The 24,263-nt window shown below is 46.6% G+C and overlaps 1 protein-coding gene across 3 annotated transcripts in view; it reads right to left on the bottom strand.

The window, feature by feature from the left end:
* Positions 1-23,250, bottom strand: part of LOC115374223 (poliovirus receptor homolog) — a 77,603-nt gene extending 54,353 nt beyond the window's left edge. For 2 of the 3 annotated variants that reach the window (XM_030073041.1, XM_030073042.1), the window contains exon 1: positions 22,800-23,241. In XM_030073041.1, coding sequence (XP_029928901.1) covers positions 22,800-22,884 — 85 coding nt within the window. In that variant the 5' untranslated portion in view covers positions 22,885-23,241. Of the gene's footprint in view, positions 1-22,799 lie in introns of all 3 variants that reach the window. The other variant, XM_030073040.1, reaches the window with a different exon arrangement.
* Positions 23,251-24,263: the final 1,013 nt, after the last annotated feature.

The following is a 24,263-nucleotide window of genomic DNA, read 5'->3' as shown; positions in this document are numbered from 1 at the left end:
CATTATGGACTTCTCCAATGACATCGCACTATCACCCATTAATGCCATAAGCTTGACTAGTGCAAGGAATGGATTCGATAGGGCCCAGCTGTGATAAAGTTGCATGCTTCTACCAATGCTGTGGCCGCCATATGAGATTCGCTCATTCTGTCCACAAGGGAAAAAAAAAAAAAAAAAAAAAATCACACTGGATGTTCCGTTGACTGAGAACTGTAAAAAAAAAAAAAGAAAAAAAAAGAAAAACAGGTGTAAAGAAGGGAGTGTTGTTACAGCGAGGTTGCGTGCAGGAGACGGGAGGTATAAAACTAAACCTCTGTGATGCAACAGAAGCAGAAGGGGGGAAAAAAAGGTGTTGTGAGAAGAAGGCAGTGCTACATTTCACTTTGTTCACAGTGACATGACGAAATATTTGATAACTGACTCTGAAAAACAGAATGTGGAAAGCGAGTGAGAGTCAGAAAACAGGCGGCAGAAATGAGGAATGGAGGCTGAAACGCATGAAATGGAACAGAGGAGGAATGAAGGAGGACGACAGGGATGGAGGGAGGGACAGAGGGAGACATGAATAGGCTTCAAAGTGCCAACTAGAGATGAACAGCTGGAGGAGAAATCTGTACAGGCAAGTGTGTGTTTGTGTATGTGTGTGTGCATACGCATGCATTTGTATACTGATGCATACTCCCATTTAGCTGCCTGTTCCTAATAAATATGCCCAAGGAGTGAGGGGAGGATCATTAGCGATAATAAACATTTCCCAATTAAATAAAGTGTATCATCCGAATGAATACAGAGACATGGCAGGAAATTCAAAGAACTCCTTTCCACCATTTTATATTCTCCACACTCAGTACGCTTTAGTTTGAAAGAGCCAAACCACTGCAACCAAAGCTGGACCGTGACCTTAAGTCTTACTGTGGGACTGAAGTCTATACAGTATGCATGAGTCTAAGAGCGAGAGGACACAGGCAAAGCAGAAGAATTCACAATGGGATCTCCCAGCCATTTAACTGCAGGGACCCTGACAGGAAATTATATACACAATAGCCCATGCATCTCGGCGGACTTCTCTCACTTCTCTCCCCCGCCCTCCTCCCTCTCCCGCTCTCAGCTATGTACATACCAGAGAGAAAGTATAATTCAGGTCTAGCAAGTTCTGCCAGTCGAGGAGGTTTGAAATGGGAATTGTGCTTGTTTGAATTAATGTTGAATACTAGGGCACTCCATCACACATACATGAGCTCGACGTGGTACCTCCTTCCGCCCTACTGAGCTGCGGCGCACCTTGCCAACGCGAAAAACCCCTACAACCAACAACATGCGATGCGATGCACTCAATCATTTAGAACCTGCAAGGTAGGGGGAAAAGCGTGCATAGCAGATAAAGAGTTGCTCACTCATCAAAACAGCGTGTGCGATGATGTCGAGACAAAACATTTGAGCGCACATACAAGATGAGCGGGGCGGGGGGGGGGGGGTTTCAGGAAAGCGAAACCTCGTGCGGACAGAGTCACGGACATGCAGACAGACAGACGCATACACGGGGTGCACAGGCACTCCTCTCCGCTGGGTGAATAATTCATCCCCTGGTGAGAACGAGAGTGCTGTGCTCTCCTCCTCCTCCTCTTCTCATCTTTTCATTATTGATAAACACCAACATCTACACTCCACCTGACCCAGGACAGATAGATAGAGAGCGAGCGAAAGAGAGAGGGGGAGAGAGAGAGCGCGAAAGAGACAGCGGGACATGGTCAGGCGGAAAGAGAGCGAGAACAAAAAGAGGGACACCAGCCGTGGGGACATAAAAGAAATACTATTTCAGCGACTGCTTCAGAAGTATATAAAGCAGCAAAACAACAAAAAAGTAAATGAGCAAGGCCACAAGATAAAAGCAGAGTTTTATGGTATTGGTTGCTGTCATCTGGCAGTGGGCCTGTTTAGGGACAGAAAAGCCTTGTTTATAACAGGCAGTTTACTGTGGACAGAAAGGACACTGCTCTCCTGAGCCAAGCCAATAACTACTGCCTGCTGCCTCCACTGCCTGGCTACTGCTACTGCTCCAACCCACTGAATAAGTGACTGAATAACTTACTGGCTGGATGGTTGACAGACACCCGGCTCCCCTGCGGCTCCCAGCTCTGCTTTGTCTGCTAGGCCCCTGCACATCACTCTACCTCCACCACTCGTGCCTTCTCCCACCATCGCTCACTTGCTTTTTTTTTTTTTTTCCCTCCCTCATCCGCCATAGCCCTGTCCTGTCTTCTCATTTTGGAATAAATCCCTTTTATCCCTCTAGCTCATCCTGGGCTCCCTTTACTAGTCTTCATTCTGGTACTTCTTTTTCTGGCCGACTTCCTCACTGCAGCCCCCGTGTGCCATCCCTCCTCATGTTAATTCTGCCGGGCAGGTTATTCCAGCGCCACATGCAATACTGGATTTGGCTCCCGGGCGATCATGCAGCCAGATCTAAAGCCAGCGCCTGGGCCCAAAATGTTAATCTGAGCCGAGCGCTCTCCAGACTGATCTGGGGTCAATGCCGAGGAAACAGCTTTATCTATCCACTCATTATGCATGCCTGGCTTTGCACCTCTTTATCAGTCCTAGCAGTAAGCCCCTGCCCCCCCAAAAATCCTCAGACATCACACCTGGGATGACTCTATGACTCTGTATGCCTGTGTGAGAGTGTGTGTGTGTGTGTGTGTGCGCGCGCTTGAATGCACACGCATCTAAGTGTCCAGCAGTCTCACTTCAGAAACGGACATGGTCATGAATTATAGAGTTAAAGGATCAGAGGAAGTCACAGGTGCACAGCTGGAGACAGGTGCCAAGCACTTCTGCAAAGTTCCAAGACTGTGTATGTGTGTGTGTGTGTGTGTGTGTGTGTGTATTTCAGAGTATCTGTGTCTTTTTCGCTCCTCGTGGCGGTGTATGTATGTCTCTGTCTGTCCCTTCATCCGCCCATCGTGCATCAGTCCCTGTGCATGTCTGTCTCTTGTGTATGTCACTTGTTAACATAATGTGATTATGCGTCCTATTTTCGCCTGCCTAACAACACTTGGATGTGAGAGTCTACCGAGGTGTCAGAGAGGATATTTCAGGCTCGGTGTGATCGTCTCCCTGAATTAAAACCGAGCCGCCTGTTAAAGTGAGAGGAATTCCATGACAACCCCACCCCCAGACCCAAACACAGCTGTGCTGCCGGGCCTCTCGTCATCGACGTTCACCTTTACTTCACCTTGAGGGGCTTCATATCAGCTGCTCGTCCCACTGTGTCACGGCTGCAACTCAAGCCTCCGCTGACAAGCCCATTGGTCGACGGCGCTGTCAGCACACAGCCCATCCACAATCGAAGGGGTGAGAGAGCAATCCAATTTATACTTCACATTAAAGGATTAAAATGCAGCGCTGTGATATGACGGAGAAGGCTATTAGCATAGTCAATCTGCCAGGATGAGGATCACACGGCATTCTACCAAATCAATGCCGGCCATATGGAAAACAGAGGGTCAGGCGCCCCGAAAAGAAAAATAAATAAACACACAGGGAGGGGTGCACCAACATTATGATAAAGTGATGACTGTCTCAATAACACCACCCAGCAACCAGCTGGAATGAATTACTGATGACACGCTGAGTCCAGAAAAAAAAAAAAAAAAAAAAAAAAAGCTGCAGAGAATGAGACTTCAGAGAAAAAGGGCAGGGAGGAGAAGAAACACAAGCTCTGTTCCAAAATGAGACACCACAATAAAAATAACAAAATGACTACTGTGTGCGCAGTCATTTTGTAGCAAAATTAGTGCTAGCATGAAAGTAAACCTCACTATGGATGACTGAAATTACTCGAACGGCGGAGAGCATTGCTTGGAAACAGAAACAAAATGATGTATTGAGCATATGAATAGGCACGCAGGCTTCCTTTTTTTGGAATATTGAACTACAAAGATCAGGTGGCAATTTCTGGGAACAATGCATTTCAGAATAAATCCCCCTTTTACAAGAAGATAGATGAAAGGAACAACGAGGTGGAACGATTGCAACAAGTGGTAAACACGGCACAAAGCTTGCAGGTGAGAAGTGAGAAAAGAGAACAAAAGGATGGGGTGGAAGATAACAGATAACTGGATCGATTCAAAAAAAAAAAAAAGAAAGAAAAAAAAACTAGAAAGAGAATGCATTGTGTGTTGGACCAGTTGCATTGTATAATTTCAGTATCCCTGCAGGTTTGCAGTGAGCTGTGAGGGTGGAGGTGAATGAGCCATTGTCTCAAGTATCAATAGGAGGCAGGTTAGATGAAACTCTACACTTCAACACACACCTCCTATCAGATCTCCTACACGGGAGGAGGGGAAAGGTGATACTAAGGAGGGAGAGGATGAAAGCCACAGAGAAAGAAAGAGAACAGGGGCTGTAGTTTCAATCGGTGGAGGGTTATACAACACACAACATTAAGGTCGGTTGAGGGTGCAGTGCTTAGGGATGCAAGCCATTGCTGGCCCTCCCTCTGTACTGAACAAGAGGATTGACTTTGATTATTCTCTGTACAGCAGTCACTATGACAACTTGCCTTGGGAACATGGTGTATTGTTTTGATACTGAGAGGGAGGGAGGGTGGGATAGATGGATAGATGAATGAACCACTAATAGACAGACAGACATACAGCTCAAGGAGACAGATGAGACGGGGAGAGGCTAAGAACTTGATATATCCCCCTCCAGTCAAATCCATAACAAAACACACAAAAAAGATACGGCTGTCTGGCTGCATGACTACAGTCAGATTGTCTCTGGGAAAGTCTGGGCCTATAGCCTATAAATGGCTTGGCAGTCAAACTGATCCAACACTGATCTGACTCTCAGATAATTACAAAGAAGCCACTTCCCCGAGATCATGCAGCGAGCGCTACAACACTCACACACACACACACACACACACACACACACTGCTGGCCCCGTCCCTTCAGCCAGCCTGTCGTTGCATTTGGAGCTGGCTTTGTTTACCCCCTTAAGATAGAGTGACAGATAGAGGATTGGGAAGTGAGGGATAGATAGATGGGGCTATGAACAGACAGAGATGGCCCTGCCATGCTCCACTGGCCAGCTTCAAGGACAGGCCGGCCCCTCAATATCACAGCCTCTGTGTAATTAGACAGTGCTCTGTCACGCACCAGAGAATTGTTGCCGTTTGTGTCATATTCAGCACAGTCTGGCTATCCCCCACTGTGCTTTGCCATTGAGATCTAATGGAGAGGGGGAGCAAAGGGGGATTTGTACAAATTTAATTACATCCATAATTCTCCCATCTTCAGCTGTAATCACTCGGGGTTAAGTTAAGTAAATCCACTTCTCAGTTAGCCACCCACGTCCAGCCTTAGCGCTGCCTTTGTAAGCATAGTTTAACGTCTGGTCTTCCAGGGGAATTTCATTGACAGACTGAAACTGTAAGTGAAAGTAAACACGGTTCCTGGTATGTGAGAGTAAAATATTAACTCCTGTGCTCTTTCTACTGAAGGGTTCAACGCTTTGGCTTGTAGAATTGCAGCTCACACGTGTGTGTGTGTGTGTGTGTGTTTGGAGTGGAAGGGGGGGGACCTCACAGCCGACTCCCGGCACAGGCAGGCAGCCTTTCGACATAGAGGGAGAGTATGAGGCAGATCAAACGCAAGCCAGCTAATCACAGACGCTGGCTAATTAGCGCAGTCCTCAAAGGAGAACCAGGAATGAGTGATGATTCCCCCTTATGAATTTCCCAATGACGCTGTGCCGTATGCTGCCATGAATACTCACCGGTCAGAGAGAGAGAGAGGAAGAGAGAGAGAGAGAGAGGAGAAACCAGGGAGGGTGAAGTGCAACGAGGACCAATAGTAATCTGGCCTTGTTGTAATCTTATCATCTGAGGGCGCAGGGGCAAAGTGGCACTCAATATCTCTCTTATCGTCCTTTCAGTCATGTGTACAGCGAACGCACACAAACACCCACAGAGCCTCTCGCTTTCACATGTGCACACACAAGTTTTATCTCAGCATCCTCAAATTAGACTGCATGTTACGTTTCCCATTAAGGGATTTCAACAGCGATTAAATCCCAAGCACAGTGATATTCCTGCCTCCAGAGCGGAGCACACGCTGACGTTCCCGGGCTCAGGCACCGGGTGCTGATTAGCAGCGGATCTGCCTCGCTGATCCCAGATTTCCACAAGATCAGAGGACGATCCGTGGGCATGTCGATGGCTGCAGCAACCAATTACAGATGTGGCATGCACACACACACACACACACACACACGCTCGCACGTGCACCCCAGTGCACAGACACAACCGCACGCCTGTCCAGAGCCAGATTTCTTGGGGCTAAAGCCATCAAACTGACAAGAGACGCTCCCCCTCCTTCCCTCATTCCGTCTCCCTCTTGCCCTCTCCTCCTCTAATCTCAGATGAGAGGGCACCTGTCAGACGATGCTCAGTTCACCAGCCAGCCGCCACATCGGAAAGAGATGAGGGAGAGAGGGAGAGAGAGAGGGGACGAACAAATGGACAGAGAGCCAATAAAGATTCTAATGAGTCTATCCCAAGAAAGCCCGGGCCACTGATGGGAGCTAGCCTAAATACAACCCACTTGATCACCCTCCAAGTGTTCCAGCCTACCTACATCAAGCCCCATTTCCCCTCTATACATTTTAACGTCAAGCTAAACATAGATGTTCTAATTCTAGCTCTGGCTCTGAAAAACATTCTGTCATAGGGCGGATAAGCAAACACACACACACACACACAAACACAAACAAATTGACAAGCACACAGTGATTCACATTCCAACAATTTGTCCAGATTTGTGAACGAAGCATAAAGCCCTCGCCTCTCTGTCTGACTGCTATCAATGGCCGGCTTTATTTTCATGTGACTGCGATGTGACGGTTCGTACGCTTTTTTTTTTTTTTTTTTTTACATTAGCAATTACAGTGCAAGGCATTCAACTCTGCGCTAGGCAAACGCACAAAGATTCCCAGGGTATGTGGCAAAAATCCCAGTACACTCGGCATGTTAAGAACTGCATCGGGAGCCTGGAGAAGTGAAACAAATCAGGGAGGGAGGAGGAGGAGGGGGGGAGAAATAACAAAATGGGGGCAGGAAGCAGAGAAAGGGATTTGAAAGTAAATTGGAATTCAAAATTTGAAGGTGAACAAAGGCATAGCAGGGTGCAAAATACATGGGGATTAATAAGAACATAAAACACATTGGAGGGCAGGCAGAAGAGAGAGAGAGAGAGAGAGATATTGTGGTGGGAGATGGATAGAAGAGGGGGGGGGATGCTGCAGAGCAGAGCAACAGCTGCTGAGCATCACATCTGCTCCAAGTGGAGTCATCAGCAAACAGACAGACTGGAACCGACCCACTGAGGCAAGCCCCAGGGAGAGCGAGGGGTGGACAGAGGAAGAGTGGGAGGAGAGAGAGAGAGAGAGAAGGGGCAAGGGTGAGGCATAGAGAAGATGAGATGGAAAGGAAATGTCGACAGTTAAAGGACCACACCAGCGATTTTGAATGTCGGGCCCGTTTTGATAGTTGCTGTAGCCCAGTGCAGCAAAACCACTTTGCAAATCATACGGGAACACAAAAGATTTCACAACAAATAACAAACGTCTCGATTTACAAATTCGATTTTTTTTTTTTTTTTTTTTTGCTTGTTTTGCTTGAAACACCCGCCTTATTTAATGTTCCGCTCCTCTGGCTAACTCGATTGTTGTCGTTCACAAACCACAGGACACAATTCGCTGTGTAAAGCACATTCCCCGGGAACTACTTTTCCGGCAGGGGAGACCGTTTCACTCCGCCCAATTTCAAATCATCAAAACTATACCGCTGCTTTTAGGGAAAACTAATGTGGATGACTTTATTACAGCGATCAAATGCTGGTGACGATAGTTTGAAGTCTCTGAAGGTTCGTTTTTATATCGCAGTGGAATGAATGGAGTCCAGTGGCTGGGTAAAAAGGTAGGACAAATTATATCGGAGGTCTGAAATATGACTACTCGCTTTGGGAGTTTAAGTTTATACATTTTGTAGGTGTTACGCTCGAGATGAAAAATCGCTGGTGTGGCACTTTAAAGAGATGAAGGGTGGTAAAACAGGAGATGGAGACAGCCTTGCTCAACAGCTTCAGCAACCTGTTACTCCCAAATACAGGGGACGGGGTGGTCGTAGGTGGTTTTGCAGGGTGCAGGAATCTAGAATCACTTGTTGGCTTTTTCCTCCTCCTCCTCCCTAATCCCCCCCCCAAACACACACACACACACACACACACACACACACACACACACACACACACACACCCTCCCTCCTTTACTTCCTTCCTCCCTCCCTTCTCTTTCTCTTCACCGAGACTGACAGAACAAGAGAAGCCTGTGAGAGTAAAGATGAAAGGCCTGTGGGGGAGGTGTGTGTGTGTGTGTGTGTGTCTGTGCGTGGTTGTGTATGTGAGATGAATGAATGACCCCTCTTATCCCTCGCCCCCTACTGGAGCTGCGCTGTCCTGACACAATAGCAGAGAACTAACAACAACAAAAAAAAAACATACTGCACTTAGGGGGGCGGTGAGAGGTCACTCTGCAGCAAGTGTGTTTGTATTGGTGTGTGTGTGTGTGTGCGTATGTGTGTTTCATATGTTTATCCTTGCTCACACCATGTTCCCATGGCGGATACAAGCCACAGCACACACACCCGCCTCAGCGTGAGTATCATCTTACACCTAGTTTCGCGTCCTATAGTGTCCACTTTGGGCCTGTGCGGCGGCGCCCTGAGGAGAAGCAGGGACCGGGAGAAGTGCACATTGTTCATTCATGGTGGCAGCCGCTGGCAGCGAGGGCGACCCCATAGCGGAGTAAGCAATGTCATTTGGCAGCAAATGAAGGGGAAGGAGCAAAGCAGTTTATGCTAGCGTCTCTCTGAGGTCTCGCAGCCATCTCCAAAGCAAAGTTAGGCAAGGCTCGGGACAAAGCTCAAATTGTGCTCACATCTCTGCACGGCGGGATAAATGTAGCTGCTGGGTCATGGCGCTCCTTCGCTCTCCGGCTCCTTTCCTCTCATCTTCCCTTCCTCCTTCGTCACCCCTGCTGCCTAAAAGAACAATCAGCCGACACAGCAGGCCCTTCCACAATATTTACTCACTCAGTATGGACGGATTACAAAGGCCGTTCTCTTATTCTCTCTGATGTCCGATGCTCAAACAAGTCGTGCACCCACATGCACTTGCTGCGCACCTGCTCTCTGTCTCTCAGTCTACAATATGCACACCCGCACACACACACACACACACACACTTGTGTACTGTGGGCATTCCTAAGCTCTCCATCTGGTTCTCGAGTTGACTGCTCTTGAACTTGGCTCAGACAAACAAGGATGGCAGCGACTATAGGCGCCTCGCCTCGCCTCGCCTCGCCTAGCCTGCGGCAGTGGGTGTGTATCATCTGCTCACATCCTCATACACACACACACACACCTCTGAATCTATACCTCTGACAGAATCTCAACACCTCCTCTTCCTCTGCAGCTTGTGCCCTTTCCTCTTTTAACGATCAACCTCTTTTCCTCTCTCTCTCTCAATCTGTCACCTTACATTCCTGCCTCCCGCATCTCACCCTTCCCTTCTCTCACTGCATATTTTTTCCAGCTAATTAATGTGGAAGCAACGTTTAAATTTAATAGAATATTTTCTGTTTTTTTTTTTTTAGCAAGCATACCCATATAAAAAAGTTCATAATAACTGACACTGGTTGCCAGAGCTTTTTTTTGCAGAGCTCCGGCCTTTTCCTAACTCCATGTTCATTTGCATACATTTGTAAAAAAAAAAAATCACATTTTCAATACAAGATGAACTATGGCCACACAGAGCATGATAAAAATGCTTTTAATGCGCCCAGACTTGCAAATTACCAGCAAAATTTTGACCATGCTGTTAGAGAGCTGCGTGATCATTACATTGGAATACACAGCACAAAAGGGATTAGACATTTATACCAACTACAGGCATAAGAAAGGAAATTAATCTTATGACGAGGCCTCGGGTCAGCTTCTTCTTCTTCTATTTTTTTTTTTTTTAATAAATGTAACAGAGGTATGATTTTTAACACGAGGCTCGCACAACGTATGTAAACAAATGGAGAGTGAGACAGCGCCTGGGCACTCGGAGTAGCGACGCATCATCCCCAGGGTAGCTTAATGTTTGTGGGTGATTGTTCAAGAACTCCTATGGGGCTGTGCATGCTAATAAGTGATAATGTTCTATCAGAGTGAAATGTTGCATTAACTCTTCTCTCGTTTCCTCTCCTCCACTCCCTGACAGGCTATATGGTTCCACAGGCTGCACCTGTGTCTCATTACCGCCACTGATGGTTCAGTAACAGGCTTCTCTCTCTCGCCGTCGTGCTCTCACTCTTTTTCTCCCTTTTCTCCCTTTAGCTACTGCCAAGACACATTTACCTCCAACAGCGTGGCCTGCACTCGCCTCTTCCCCCCCTCTCATCCCGCTGCATCCCTACTTTTTTTCACGTGGTCTCTGCTACCCCGTTTCTCCTGTCCCTTCTGTCATTAAAGATTTAGATAGAGCAGGGTTTGTCGACTGCTAGGTGATATAATGATTTGGCGTAGACTGACCCGTGCTTCCGATCTGTCAGCAAGACCTCGACGTGGTATTTCACTCGAACAGGATGTTTTCCACTTTATCGTACACATGCCTCAGTCGATATTGCTCATCCCCAGCGTCCATTGTGATATGGATTGCTGAGTTACATTTTGAAAACAAAGTCTAGACAGCAATACTTCTAAAACATGTGTACTGACATGGCATAGATAATTAACTAACAGCTGCTGCGTGTAGTGCATGGCTGCCCCTACCTCCCTCCCACTGTCGCTACAGCAAACACTTTATCTAAACTGTTTGCTACACATTATGAAAACAAGAGAGTGCTTGTGAGGTTAAATCACGGCGTCCATCTTAGCGAGAGGTGGGGCTGGACGGCTCATCGAAATGTTATCGAAATCACAACAGGGTCAAGAGCAATTTTAAGTAAAACCTGTCACAAAATACCACTATAAATGTAAATAAATACATGTAGTATTATGGTGCTACAGAGATGCTCCGGCCTACAAATTGTATCCTCCAGACTTTAGAAAACATGTTTGTTTGGCCCCAGCAAAAATCACATTTAATACTTTTTTTTTTTTTTGGGCGAAAATGAAAATTGTAATGCAAAAATTCTCATTCCCACTAAAACTGTGAATCATACCACAATCCCATTATCTGTTAAAATAATTGCATTTTTTAACGTTTCATTCAGCCCCAGAAAACTGCAATTTTGTCAAACTCGACCGACATAGACTCATTATGAACGTCAATAAGAGTGCATTCACTACTGCTGTTACATAATGTCAATATTGCTACCAGGTGAATTTATATTGACCATGACTAAAAAGATTTGTCTGTCTGACAGTACATCTTTGACAGTGCTGTGAATGAACTTTAAGATTGTATGCCTACATTTCCACCAGTATTAGTTTTTGACCCAAATACCGAAGAGGTGCGCGGTGAAATCATCGACATGGCGGCAATCAGCGGACCAAGTCAAGTCAAATTTAAAGTGTCTTCACTGTGCTTGCAAAATAAACACACCAAGTCGGACGCTGATTATGAGCACCGATACAGACCATTGTGAGTAAAGACAGCTTAACATTAGCCTTGATGGCATGTTGATGAGCAGCGCAGATTAAGTGGCCATAAGCATTAGATGATCATGGACAGGCTCACTCCTACGCTGTGCATATAAATTCTTCTAATGCAGCTAAGCTCTGCTCGTCACACTTTGACACCATATAATTATGTCATCTACGAGGGACAAGCCTTTTAAAGGGCAGGCGTGTGGTGCGGCAGAGTGGCTCTATCCGCGGAACGGCTCCATGCTCTGAAATGTCAATATACATCTGAGGAATGGGTTACTTCTGGGATGATAGGAGCTGCAGATCACCATCATGGAAATAAAGTTAGTTCATCGTATATGTGTGTGTGTGTGTGTGTGTGTGTGTGTGTGTGTGTGTGTGCGTGCACTCAGAGATGAAAATGTGAAAGAAGCCATTAAATACAGTTATCAAGCATAGCTCCGTTCCAGGGGACCTTTTACAATAACAAAACCAGCCAATTCTTTAAGTAGTCCCTTGACTGACAGAGATGCCCATCAATCTCTCACATCCTGTCACCTGTGACCCCCCTCCATCTATCAGTCCATCCTGACGTCCCCGCTTCCATCTCCCTCTGCGTAAATAAACAAAAGGAAGAAAGGAGGAGGAGCATAGGACGAGAGGAAATCAAAGTAGGACACTCCAACCTGAGACAAGCAGGCCAAGTCGGGTCCGGAGAGGGAAAAGGGGAGCGTCGGGGGGGGAGGAAACAGTTGGAAAACTAAGAGGAGGCGGGGGGGAGAGAGTGCTGAGTGAGGTCAGGAACCAAAATCACTATGGACAGGGAGGGGAAGAGGAGATACAGAGAGTCATCTGAAAGGAATGAGGAGGAGAAATAAAGTGGAAGACAAGAAGAGGAACAGGCAGGCACAGACATGACAGCCAAATGAGAGGACACAAGACAGGGAGTCATGTAGACGAATGCAGAGAAGGAGTACAGAAGAGGGTGGCAGCGAGGAATACCTCTATGGACGACATCAATAATCTATGCCAGATAAAGCAATTCTGTGTCAAAAGGGAAAAAAAAAAAAAGACAGGAGGAGGGAGCGAGTGGAGGGGAAGAGCGATAAACAGACAAACAGACATGGAGACTGCGAGAACAAATGAACAAGGGAAAGTTGGTAGGTGGGGCCTGGGGGACTTCTATTTAAAACCAGAACAATTGAGAATGCTTGTGTTAGTTTACACAGCAGAGGAACCACCTCCTCTTCCTCCCTCACACCTCCCTCACACCCCACCCCCCATCCCACCTCGCCTCTCGCTCCCTCTCCTTCCCCAGGCAGCGTCTATTTAAATGTGTGTTTAAACGGCAAGCGCTACAGCTCTAATCACGGCTGGCATCACGGCGCATTCCCTCCCTCCCTCCTTCTCCCACTTCTACCTTTCCCCCCTAGCCTGCAGCCCTCTTCTGTCGCTCAGACCATGCGCACACACACACACACACACACACACACACACACACACACTCTCTCTCTCTCACCCTGGAGTGACTGTGCCGTGCCAGAGATGAATTCATGAATCACTGGTGCACGAATCAGCCGCGAGCTTGTGGAGAGACCAGGGAAGTGGGAAGAGAGGGAGGACGGGAGCAAGGAGCAAAGTGTTTCCTTTAAAAGCTTTTAAAAACGGAGGAGGCATCAGGAGATGGCTCCCAGCAACCCGAGGGAGAGGGGAGCACTCACCCAGGGGGCCTCGGTGACAAGCACTAGTCAGCACAGGAGATATTCTCATCGCTCTCTCCCTCCCCCCAGCTCTTCCTAAAGAGGCCATCAAAGCAAGCCAAACCAGCAAGCAGCCAAGTAATGAGCGTGTGTATGATACACGCGCAACACAAACACACGTACGGGCCCGGAGCTGGCAAACATCGGGCGCACACTGCGACATTCTCCAACACAAACACACTTTGAGGGCAGCACCAGGGACTCCCATACTTGGAAAACCTGCTACAAAAGGTATTACTGAGACACAATGGTCAATCCAAACGGCCAGAAATAAAAAAAAAAAAAAAAGAGAACCTCAATCAGCCTCCATTCCAAGAGAACACTACCCAATCATCTCTTCTTACAGAGCCACTTTCCCTCCAGGGGGTTCTGCTCAAAAGCAGGTCTGTGAATTGATACAGGTGTTGGGTGGGGGGCAAAGTGAGATGGAGGGGCAGTGGTGGACAATAGACGGCTTTTTCAGTGGTCTCTGTTGGCTCACCTGGATTGGGGAAAGAGGAGCGAGGGGGTGGAAAGAGGAGGAGGAGGAGGGTCTGAAAGCTTGGCCTGCGAACAATATGGCCTCTGTTGCCGTAATGCGAAGTGTATCATTCTGTCGACCAGCAGCCAGCTGACTGCCTGAGCTAAACAAAAACAACTTCTCAAGGTTGCTGCTGTTGAATGTTCAGTTCCTCCGCGTACGTTGGTTTAAAGAGAAACGGTTTCAACGCCGATTGTGACAAGGTCGAAAACAACCCTTTTAACTCACAGCGAGATCTTCACCCTTTAAAAATAAAGTGACGCCTCCTTTGCGCAACTATTAATAGCGCGCAACTAAAAACAACCTATGTGATAGTCTAAAGGACAGTTAAAAGAGCCGTGAGCTGAAGTCGTTGATGGCAAAAAAAACACTTGGCATCTTTGATTTATTGGATGCTCAACTTCGGGTGAAGGTCACGTTATCCCAAAATGGATACAAAGCGTTTTAGGGATGAACTCATCAAATGTAATCTCGTTTCCAACCTGACTGTGAGATATCTTGTTAAATGAGTCAAGCCACATTACTGGCCTTGTCAGGGCTTGTGGGGGAGGCAAGGGTGAGAGCATCTAGCAGCAGGCGACTGGACAATGTCCAATCCCTGCACAGAGAGAGAGAGAGAAAAAAAAAAGCATGCATCCATTTCCCTTTCTCCATCTTACCTCCCTGCTTAGCTCGCTCCCTCACTTCACTTTGTTCTGTCAAACCCCCCTCCCTTTTCTCCTTTCTTCTGCTCTGTGTAATCAGTGATTCAGCTCTCAAATCAGCCCAAGATTCCTGAAAAATGTGTGTGTCAGCGCTGTGTGTACCGTACTGTATGTGCTTGCGTGCAGAAGTGGCGTATAAGGGTGGTGGGGGAGTGTCGCTCGGCAGCCTGGGTGAGACAGAGCGAGGAGATGAGGGTGAGGATGTTTGGAGGTGGAAGGGAGGGAGGGAGGGGTTGGGCGGGGTGAAACACCGTTGCACTGTCACTGCAACTTAACCTTCAAAAAATGCCCACCAGGGGTGCAGGGAGGAGGAGCTGTGGTGGGCCATTAGAAGAGAGAGAGGTAGAAAGAGAGAGAGAGGGAGAGAATGATTGATGTGTGGGAGAAAAAAGAAACAGAAGACCTCGTTAGGGGAGGTAGGAAGGTACAGATGCCTGCAATACAAATGTCTGTAGGGAGGGCGGGGGCTGTTAAGGAGGAATGAGAGAAAAGTAGAGCAAGAGGAGACAGAGGGAGAAAATGAGAGCGGGAGAGGGGAAGTGGCATAGGGAGTTTGGATGGGCTCACAGAGAAACTCTGGGGTTGACATAGGTGGAAGAGACAACAAGGGAATTGGACGGTGGGACGGGGGAGGAAGGCAAGGGAGGGGAGGGAGAGAGAGATTAAGGGGAGAGGGAGAGTAAGAGGATAGAGGAGCACCACAGACATTCCAATTACAGGAGGGGGAACGAGGGATTGATGACTAAGGAAAAGAGAGAGGGAGAACAAAGAAAGGGATGAGACGAAGACAGAGAGAGGGATACAGTATACGAGGCAGCAGTTTACCGAGCAGATGGATCAATTAGAAAGACCAAATTACCAAGCGGAGGAAGTTGGAGCATTAGGAGAGGACGTAAACAGAGAAAGCGGGCGAGAGGGAAACGGAGGGATGAATTGAGACAGAGCGAGAGAGGCGAAGTCGTAAATGAAAAAGAGAGATGAAGAGTGGCGGCGCGGGGGCACCACGGAACGGGCAAGACTAATCAGCGGAGGAGATGAATGGGACTAACACGTCGCCACGCTGGGACAACTCGGGTTCCCAGAGGAGCCACACCAAACAAACACTTGGCACACCCTGTTGACAAAACACTGAGCTGATAACAGAGCAAACCTGCTGCCTCCAGTTTGCCTTATTGTGGTAGGAGCTACAAGAGAGAATTTAAATGGCCCTGCTGTTTCAAAGCTCTGGGGACTAACACACCAACATAAGGATTGTTTGTTTGTGCGTTGGCGCAGCATGCCAGCACATTTTTAAAACCAGAAAGTGAAGCACAGTTGATAATGCGGATATCAGTGGCCAGACAGCACTGTGGGGCTGAGCCGAACACCACTACTTGTTATGTGATAGGTGCGAGAACAGTCGCGACGTAGCTTCAGGAAATACATAAAAGTGTTTGTGCTTTATCTCAGCTAGCACCCGTGAATTTTTGTTTTATCTCACATTTCACAGATGATATCAATGTAAGACTACGTTTTCTATATATATTACAGCTTGTAATTTTTTTGCCTGAGCCTCAGATAAGTGTGCAGAACATGAAAAAAACACTTGATTGGACCGAGGGCACTTTGGATGAAGGAGGTTTTGGGAGCCGTGACTCCGTATCTCGCTCCCGGAGACCTGACAAGGCCCTGTCATACCAAATTCAATTTGCTCCCCTAGCCAGCCTGTCCACTGCCGCTGATAAGTGCGAATTTGACATGACCTTGTCAAAGTCAGACATGACCAAGACGCAGTGACTCCGTGTGTGTGCGTTAACAGGGAAGTATAGGTGTGCAAATAAGGGACGGAAAGTGGGTAAGACAAGCCGTAATATTTAACAGATAGCACATATTGATTAAAAAAAAAAGGCACTAACACGGAAACCGGCTTGACATTTTAAAGGTTGGGGGGTTGGAGAGGACACAGGGAGAGATTAGGAGTGAGAGAGAGGGCGAGAGAGAGATGTTTCATGGGGCTGTCATGCCGACAGAGCGGGCCCTAAATGTTTTCAATAACACATAAGGGCACTGCATCATCCACCAGTCAATACCAGATCAATAACACAAACCATTGCCCTTCCACCTCGCACACTACATTTAGACACATTAAGGTGACTGCTAATGAGCTGCTGTGTGCGTGGAGGGACATGTCGAGGACACTGTCAAGGGCCTCCGTGCTTAATTCCACACAGATCTGCTGAGCACACAGTGGAGACGATTTCAGCAATAAAAGACGGAGAGAGACGGAAGAAAGAAGAGAACAATGAGGGGGTACAGGTCAGGCAACAATAGGAAAGAGAAAGTTTGGCCCAACTGGTCCACTGCCATCCACAATGGAAGGCTTTTTTCACTATTAAATATGTGTCTCATGAATGTCAAAGAGGGAGGGAGGAAAAATAGTGGGGGAAGGGGGTGCGGCTAAATTACAAATGAGCTGATAATTCTTGGCCTCCCTGGTTCACTCCCTAACACAGCTTTCCAAATCCTCCTTTATCCCCTCTGCCAAGATGCTGTGGTGTGGAATTTGAAAATGCCGTCATTCTCCCACACACCCCACCCCCCTCCCCGCTCCCCCTTCACCAGTCTACTCCTCCCACGCTCCTCCTCCTCGACTGTTACTGCACGGGGGTCAGAGAAACCCGTCTTCCAAGTCGAGTCAATTAAGAGGATTTTATTTTAAAGAGTTTGGCTGCTTTTCAGTGGGTCTTCAATCGGAATTGCCGTTCACTCTGCGAATTGGCTGGAATGGGTTTGACCCGCAGCCCTATCCTCCTTAAATCCCATCTGGGCTTTGTTAGACATAGGGAGATGCAGTTTGAGCAGAAGGTATCCATCTAATGGTGTGGGAACGTGTGCATGACTAATTGACTGAAAACTTTGCTGCACACCTTATGGTGTTTTTCATATAAAAACGATAAGCTGCTGGCATCCTCTTTCAGCAAATGAAACAGCCTTAAAATTCCCCATTATCTACAAACATGTGGGAGTATGGAGTACATAATGGAACGTGTCTCTCGCAGTGAACTAATATACCAGGGTGTTTGCGCGTTTATTTGTGCAGATTTGTTGCAGATAGCAGTTAACCCAAGACGTCTGCCAGGAAGATCATCGACCCCTGCATGGTTGTGTTTTTGGAAACCCTTCAGCCGCCCTATTCATGTTAATGACATTTGGCATCCCTTCCAAGAGGAGGGATTTCTACTCATTTTCCTTTGGATTAGATGGGACTGACTCCAGCAATCTGGCAACCCTTGGAGCCAAACACAAACATTCCTGTGGGGTGCTCTCAGTGTGAGGTCACTGCGGGCCGCCATTCACCCAGCATGTACATGTGGGCAGAGAGCAACAGGGGAAAGTCTGACATGGAGACGGAGCCACCATTGGAGCCGTCGGCTTGGGCTGTGCCACTGCAGGAAAACCACTATCATTACGTACTTTAAGAGAGAGAGCCAGTTAAATTAGCAGGGAAAGATAAAAAAGGATGGCCTTACATCTGATGTCTGTGGAAGATAGCAGGGTTGGTGATGAGGATGACACACACCACTTCCTGAAGGAAACAGTAACATGCACGCACTCTCATACTGCAGCGTGATGGCTATTCCCTATTATTGGAATGTCATCTGACTTACAGCGCAGCCTCGGGTTACTGCCCTCATTCATCACCAGCTGTGTGTGTGTACGTGCATGTGTGACTCAATTGTCTTTCTAGGTCCAATATCAGATCTTAAAATGCAACAAGATGCAGCAACCGAGGCCCTATCGACCCTCCTTACCTCCCCAGATCCATCCATCCTGTCTAATAATATTTGCCAAGTCAACAATAACATGATGTATCCTTTGTGTTTCAGCCCACTAGTAATGAAGTCTACAGAGCGAGATAATTACATTGAATCCCCTTCATCAATATTTCTCTATATCTAAAACACTGCTGCTGAATCGCTGAGGACCAGAATTATTTAATCAATATGACTTCTATGCCAAATGTTTTTTTCTTTTTAATGAAAAGTGGCTACAGCTGAAATGTTTTCAATACATCCATTAAAGCGGTTTTCATCCGCTGTTGGTATAACGCTGGATGAGATGTACTCCACCTCTACATAGCCATTAAATATTTCCACTAGGCTGAGATCATTTCATTTCAGTAATTTACCTGGTAAAATAAAAGGGTGATAATACAAAAAAGCAGACTAGATCATTAGGCTCATTTGTTGAAATGACAAATATTTGACTTCAGTCACTGTACTATTTTGTTTCCACTTGCTGCACAGCGTCCACATGGGCACATATCCACTTAGTATCACTCGCACATCTCAATTAGGCCATAAATTCAAATGCACTTTTATGTTTGAATCAACCAGTGCTTACCACTGATTATACAGAAAGGACTATTGATCTGTCATTTAAACAGGCAGGCCCCTAAGAGTGTAGGAGTGTGTGTGTGTGTGCGTTCATGGCTGTGTGTCAGCTGATGTGTGTCAAGGCTAATGATGAATCTAGGCACAACAAGAGAGTAAGACTTTCTGACACGTGCACACACGCACACACGAGCGCGCACACACACACACCTGACCTTTTAAAAATCCTTCTGACATTTACAGGGCCGGTGCGGAGGGGCTAGGGCAGCTCATTTACATAATGATAGGACCTACTCCTAACAGCCATTAACACAAAACTACACCAAACCCCAAACCCCTCACTCTATTGCCAAGGGACTAATGAGATACTAAGAACTTGGTTTTTCCTTCGTTTACTGGAGGGGGAAAAAAAAAGACTACTCCTCTCATGATCTGTTCATTACATTTGTCTTCATGGCATAATGTTGCTTCTGTGCTAATGATGACATGGCACAGGCCTGGCAAAGCTACACTGTTCACATAGCCTCGGTATGCTGGGGGAAATTGTTACAGTTATTAGAGATCCAGTTCCTGATTGCAAAAAAGCAAACAATTACCACACCAGCGAGTATACATATGAGGGGGATAACAGAAACCCCACATGAAAAATCACTAACTAATGAGCTACTTAAATGAAATCCCAAGAACAGAAGCAACAACGCAGGTCAAACATGGAGTTAAAATCCAATTAGCAGTATGTGTCTGCTTTAAAGGGATTTTTAAAAGCAACATGAGGAAATTAACTAGAGATCTAGAGACCCTGAAATGCAGTGGGGTTTCCACCCAAAAAGTCCAAAATTATTTAACATGGCCATGAGGACAGATGACAAATCATGACATCATACACCAAACACAGACAAACCGTCTCTGCAAAATGGAAGTAAAGGCAAGTGGAGGCTTTCCGACAGATACAGAAATAACACAAAACTACAGACTTGAAACTACAAACATTACCACAGTTCAACACAATTCAGGACTTGATGACAGCCTGCCAAGAGGAACTGGAGCTATTCTGAGGTTCTAAGGGTGGCTAAACTCCCTATTAGATAGTGGATAATCTGATGAAGTGTTGGGTGTTTTTGTTATTTTGTCCACTCGCTGTATACATGTGTGTAAATGTGTGTGTGTCTGTGTTGACCGTTAAGCTAGAAAATCTCCCTGATTTTCACAAGCCTATGCCTCTGTGGCCAAGAAGCTACAGAAAGTATCAGAAAGACATTCTAGGGGAAACCCACAGCCACACTGGACTTCATACCTACAACTGACATGTTTTCCTGTAGGTCTGCCTCTTCTTCCTCTGCTTTCACATGAGACTCACTGTCATAAACAGCATGGCCTTGAGTGCAAAGGAAGGGTGGCCGGGCAACGGGGGGGGGGGGGGGGGGGGGGGGAGGCCATTTGAATAGGCCAATGACTAACATGGCTCAAACAAAAGCACTGGATAGGAGAGCATGAGAGATAGCAGAAAATAAAAGACGAGGGAACAAGGCCCCTGTATGTACTGTGCGGGATGGGTGGGGGAGGGAGTGAGAGATGGCGGGAGGGAGGGTGGGCTTCAAGTGGTGGTGTGGGGGTGGCGGGTGTGTGTGTGTCTGATTCAGTTGCTCCCTGTTTAGGTTTCCAACCGACCCTCTGCAGACTCAACTACAACCTCTGCACTGCAGCGGACTCCCAAAAAGCCACCTGTTTCCCAACAACTGAAGGAGATGTCGAGAGCATCTCAACTAGCTTTGCCGCATGCTGCATCAAGGTAAAGAAAATGAGCATTTGGCTTCTATGTGAGTGGGAAATGAAGGCACTCCCTCCCCCAGCCCTGACCCTGCATGCCCACCAGTTTCTCAGGCAGCCAGCCAGCCAGCCGCCCCCTGCATGCATGCAGCTTACTCAGCCATAAAGACAACGCTGCCACAGCCGCAGACACCCCCTCCCCATAAGCCCACCCCTCTCTCAATAAAAACATCTCCATGGTAATGGCCCAAGCCTTTCTGACCCACATATTGGTCCGTCACAACCTGGATATTACAGTGTAATTTCAGGGCTTGAACTAGCCCCCCACCTGAAAGCTTCAATTTAGATGACTACAGAAACCTAGGCCACCTTAATTAAAAACTCATCAAACTCAATATTGCATTTTGGCAGCAAAGCAAGGTCCTATTAAACTAAACATTGTGCATTCAATTAAATCAGGTATATACCATCAGACCAAGTATAGAGCATAGCAGCGCTATTGTCATGAGGTAATGGGAAACTGGAGATGCAAAGCAGGAGTGCAAAGTTTACGCAGTGTCTAGCCCCTGAGCAGCTACAACTATAACTGCACGGCTTAACCATTATCCAAAAGGGGGCCAAAGGGTCACTTTGAAAAATAACTTAAAGAAAAATATGAGCAGTGTTTAACTTCTACTGGATAAGCCTGCGTTTCCCTCGTTCATAAATATGCAAAAGCATTTGTTTTGTTTTCCCCACTTTTTCCCTAAAGAGCACTTCGTGTACTGTAAAATGGAATTGGGCATAAAAGGTCCACTGCATGAATAAGTAAAAAGAGAATGAATATGTTTATAGGCTGTGATGAACAGCAGCACCACAATCAACTATGGCTACTGTAGAGTACTAAAGACCTGTACTGTTGCTATGCCAGGAAGTTAGGTCTATAGTCCTACATACTTGCCCTAATTACAGCACAAAACAAATTGGCCCAGCAAGCAAAGGACAATGCTGAACTGGTTTCGCTACACATATTCATATGTTAATGGGTTAACCACATTTCAGGAATGATTTCTCTCATTTGACACCAATTGAGAGGAGCTGGCAGTACCTGTCTGCTGCACCTGAGCTCGAGCTGAATGGAAAACACCTGAATAATTAACCCGTATAAGATGTTGCAACAGAGGTAGAGAAACTGCCCTGTTTACAGCAACAACAATGTGTTTTCAGCACTGTGATGGACGTCAGCAAAGGGATGGGCTCAGAATATTCACACTGAACAAGAAAAACAAAATTATATTTACCAAGTTTCTGCTGACTTAGGCTACTAAGCCAGCGTAGTTAAACGATTTTTCATGTGCGCAAATAATGAAGTTTTTGTTGTTGCACCCTGTTGCTCACAGTGTACACCGAGAGCCGATTCCAAGCCCATTTCTCTCAATTGAAGTGGAACTAATAGAAGATGATGTGCGGATAGAGCAAAGAAAAGGAGCAGAGGACGTTAAGGAGTCGAAGGAGAAGCGTGGCTTCAGGGGGACAAGAGCACGCGCTGGAGTGACTCACTATGAGGACACGAGGGCCCTGCTCCCGGAAGGCACCTGGGAAAAACACCTTGCCCGAGAGAGCCACACCTTAGGAAAACCTAACATGGCGTTGAGTCACCGAAACTCGGGTCAAACCGAGAGAGAGAGCGAGAGAGAGAGACAGATAAGGCGCGTGATGGAGAAAAAAAAACCCTGATAAAATCCAATCAGAGGTACAATTATCGAGCGGGCTGCCTCGCCTCCACACAAATGTTTCAAAGTGCAGTTTCGATGTTTGTAATTTTTCAAAGGTGCTTAAGCCCTAGGCGGTGAGAAATCACCTGGGCAATTTTCCCCTCCTATCACCGCCCTGACAGGTGCACAGCTTTTGGTTTATGTAGATACATTTTAAAGGTGAGGACAATAAATTGAATGCATGTGTGTGTTGCTGATGAGTTGTAGACATACAGCTTAAGTTATTCAAGTGACAATTCCTTACCGTGCATAATAACCGACGTGACCAAGCTGAGCAGTCCGATCATTTTTGTGCAGTCATGCCAATTTCGAGCGTCATGTCTCGCCATGGTGATTATGGTCCTCTTTATTAAACCGGGCACGCACAGTCTCTCCCTAAATGTAAAGTCGAAGCGACGTTTTTATGAGGGAATAAAAACAATTCCCGTCTAGGACAAGACTCTATCCCGGCAAAAGTTATCGGTCTACAGGACAAACCAGGGGTCCGACAAAGATTCTCGTCTCAAGTGTCCTTTACTGCGCCTTTAAGACGGAGTTCGTTAAAATTAATGAAAATCCTTTCGAAATCGTCCCGGCGGTGCACAGGTGAATATTTCCCCCAGATGGTGCTTTGGATATAATGAAGTGCTGCTCTCTGCGCTCCACCAACTAGTTCCTCACTGGGTCTGGCAGCGCTCAGCGCTCCAACTGGGTGAGTGGCCGTGTGATGTCATCAAATAGAGCGACGTCACACCATCGCTTCCCAAAACCAATTAGGCCGGAGCTGGAGGGAGCGGAGAGGGGGGCTTGGGGAGCAACTTGTTGAGAGTGCCACAAGCATTTCCTTAAAAAACATCACTCGCAACTAGTCAGCCAGTATGCTGCCCAGGATTTTTTTTTTTTTTTTTTTTTTTGGTTTGATGCATGAATATTTCATCATCGGCAAAACCAAAGTATTGCATTAGCATTAGGGGAAATACGTCCACGTTTATAGGAAGAATTGTGAAAGCATATGTAACTCAACTCACGTCCACACATAGCATGTCTATCGCCAATTTGCATCTAGTGGCCTTCATCAGTGGCTCCAATGTCTTACATCATTTCCAAAGTCATTTAGATAAATCTTCTGCAACAAAAAAACGGCACCTAAACTGGAATGATACGAAAAAGTGACCATCCAATTTATCCAAGCCTGACAATTATGTTGTGCTGTCGTGGTGTGGTCCGTAGAAATGGATGATTCATGCGCCCTCTGCTGGTTCCTTTGAGCATAGAATTTGCTCATGTTAATCTAACTCCTAACACCGCGATGTCACAATCAATAAACATTCATTAATGAACGTCAAAATAAAAACCTAGTGGCAGACAGCAAATTCAAATTAGGAGGAAAACGCCTTTCATGTATCTATTTACAGATTCCAGTTGTCTCTCTGGTGATGAGAAATTGCTCCACAGAATAACTTCAATCCATTTTGCCCTATTTTCCTCCGAAGCTGAGTGCATAGCATAGCAAAGGCATTATCTGGTTTAGGTCTAATCCCTACACCCAAGTGTTTTACAGCCAATATAATTACATCTTCATAACTTACATACTTCAAACTATGCTGCTCCTTCTGCTCAATTCTATTTCCAAATTTCCCTGCCAGCATTAACCCCTCTCTATCCTCAAGACTGGATTTCTCAAGTCTGGATTTCAGACACTGTTGAAGGTCAGAGGCCATGAAGAACC

Source organism: Myripristis murdjan, chromosome 16 (genome assembly GCF_902150065.1).
Source record: "Myripristis murdjan chromosome 16, fMyrMur1.1, whole genome shotgun sequence".
NCBI classification, from domain to species: domain Eukaryota; kingdom Metazoa; phylum Chordata; class Actinopteri; order Holocentriformes; family Holocentridae; genus Myripristis; species Myripristis murdjan.
Note: the sequence above shows the minus strand (reverse complement) of the source record. Positions and strands in the feature narration are given on the sequence as shown.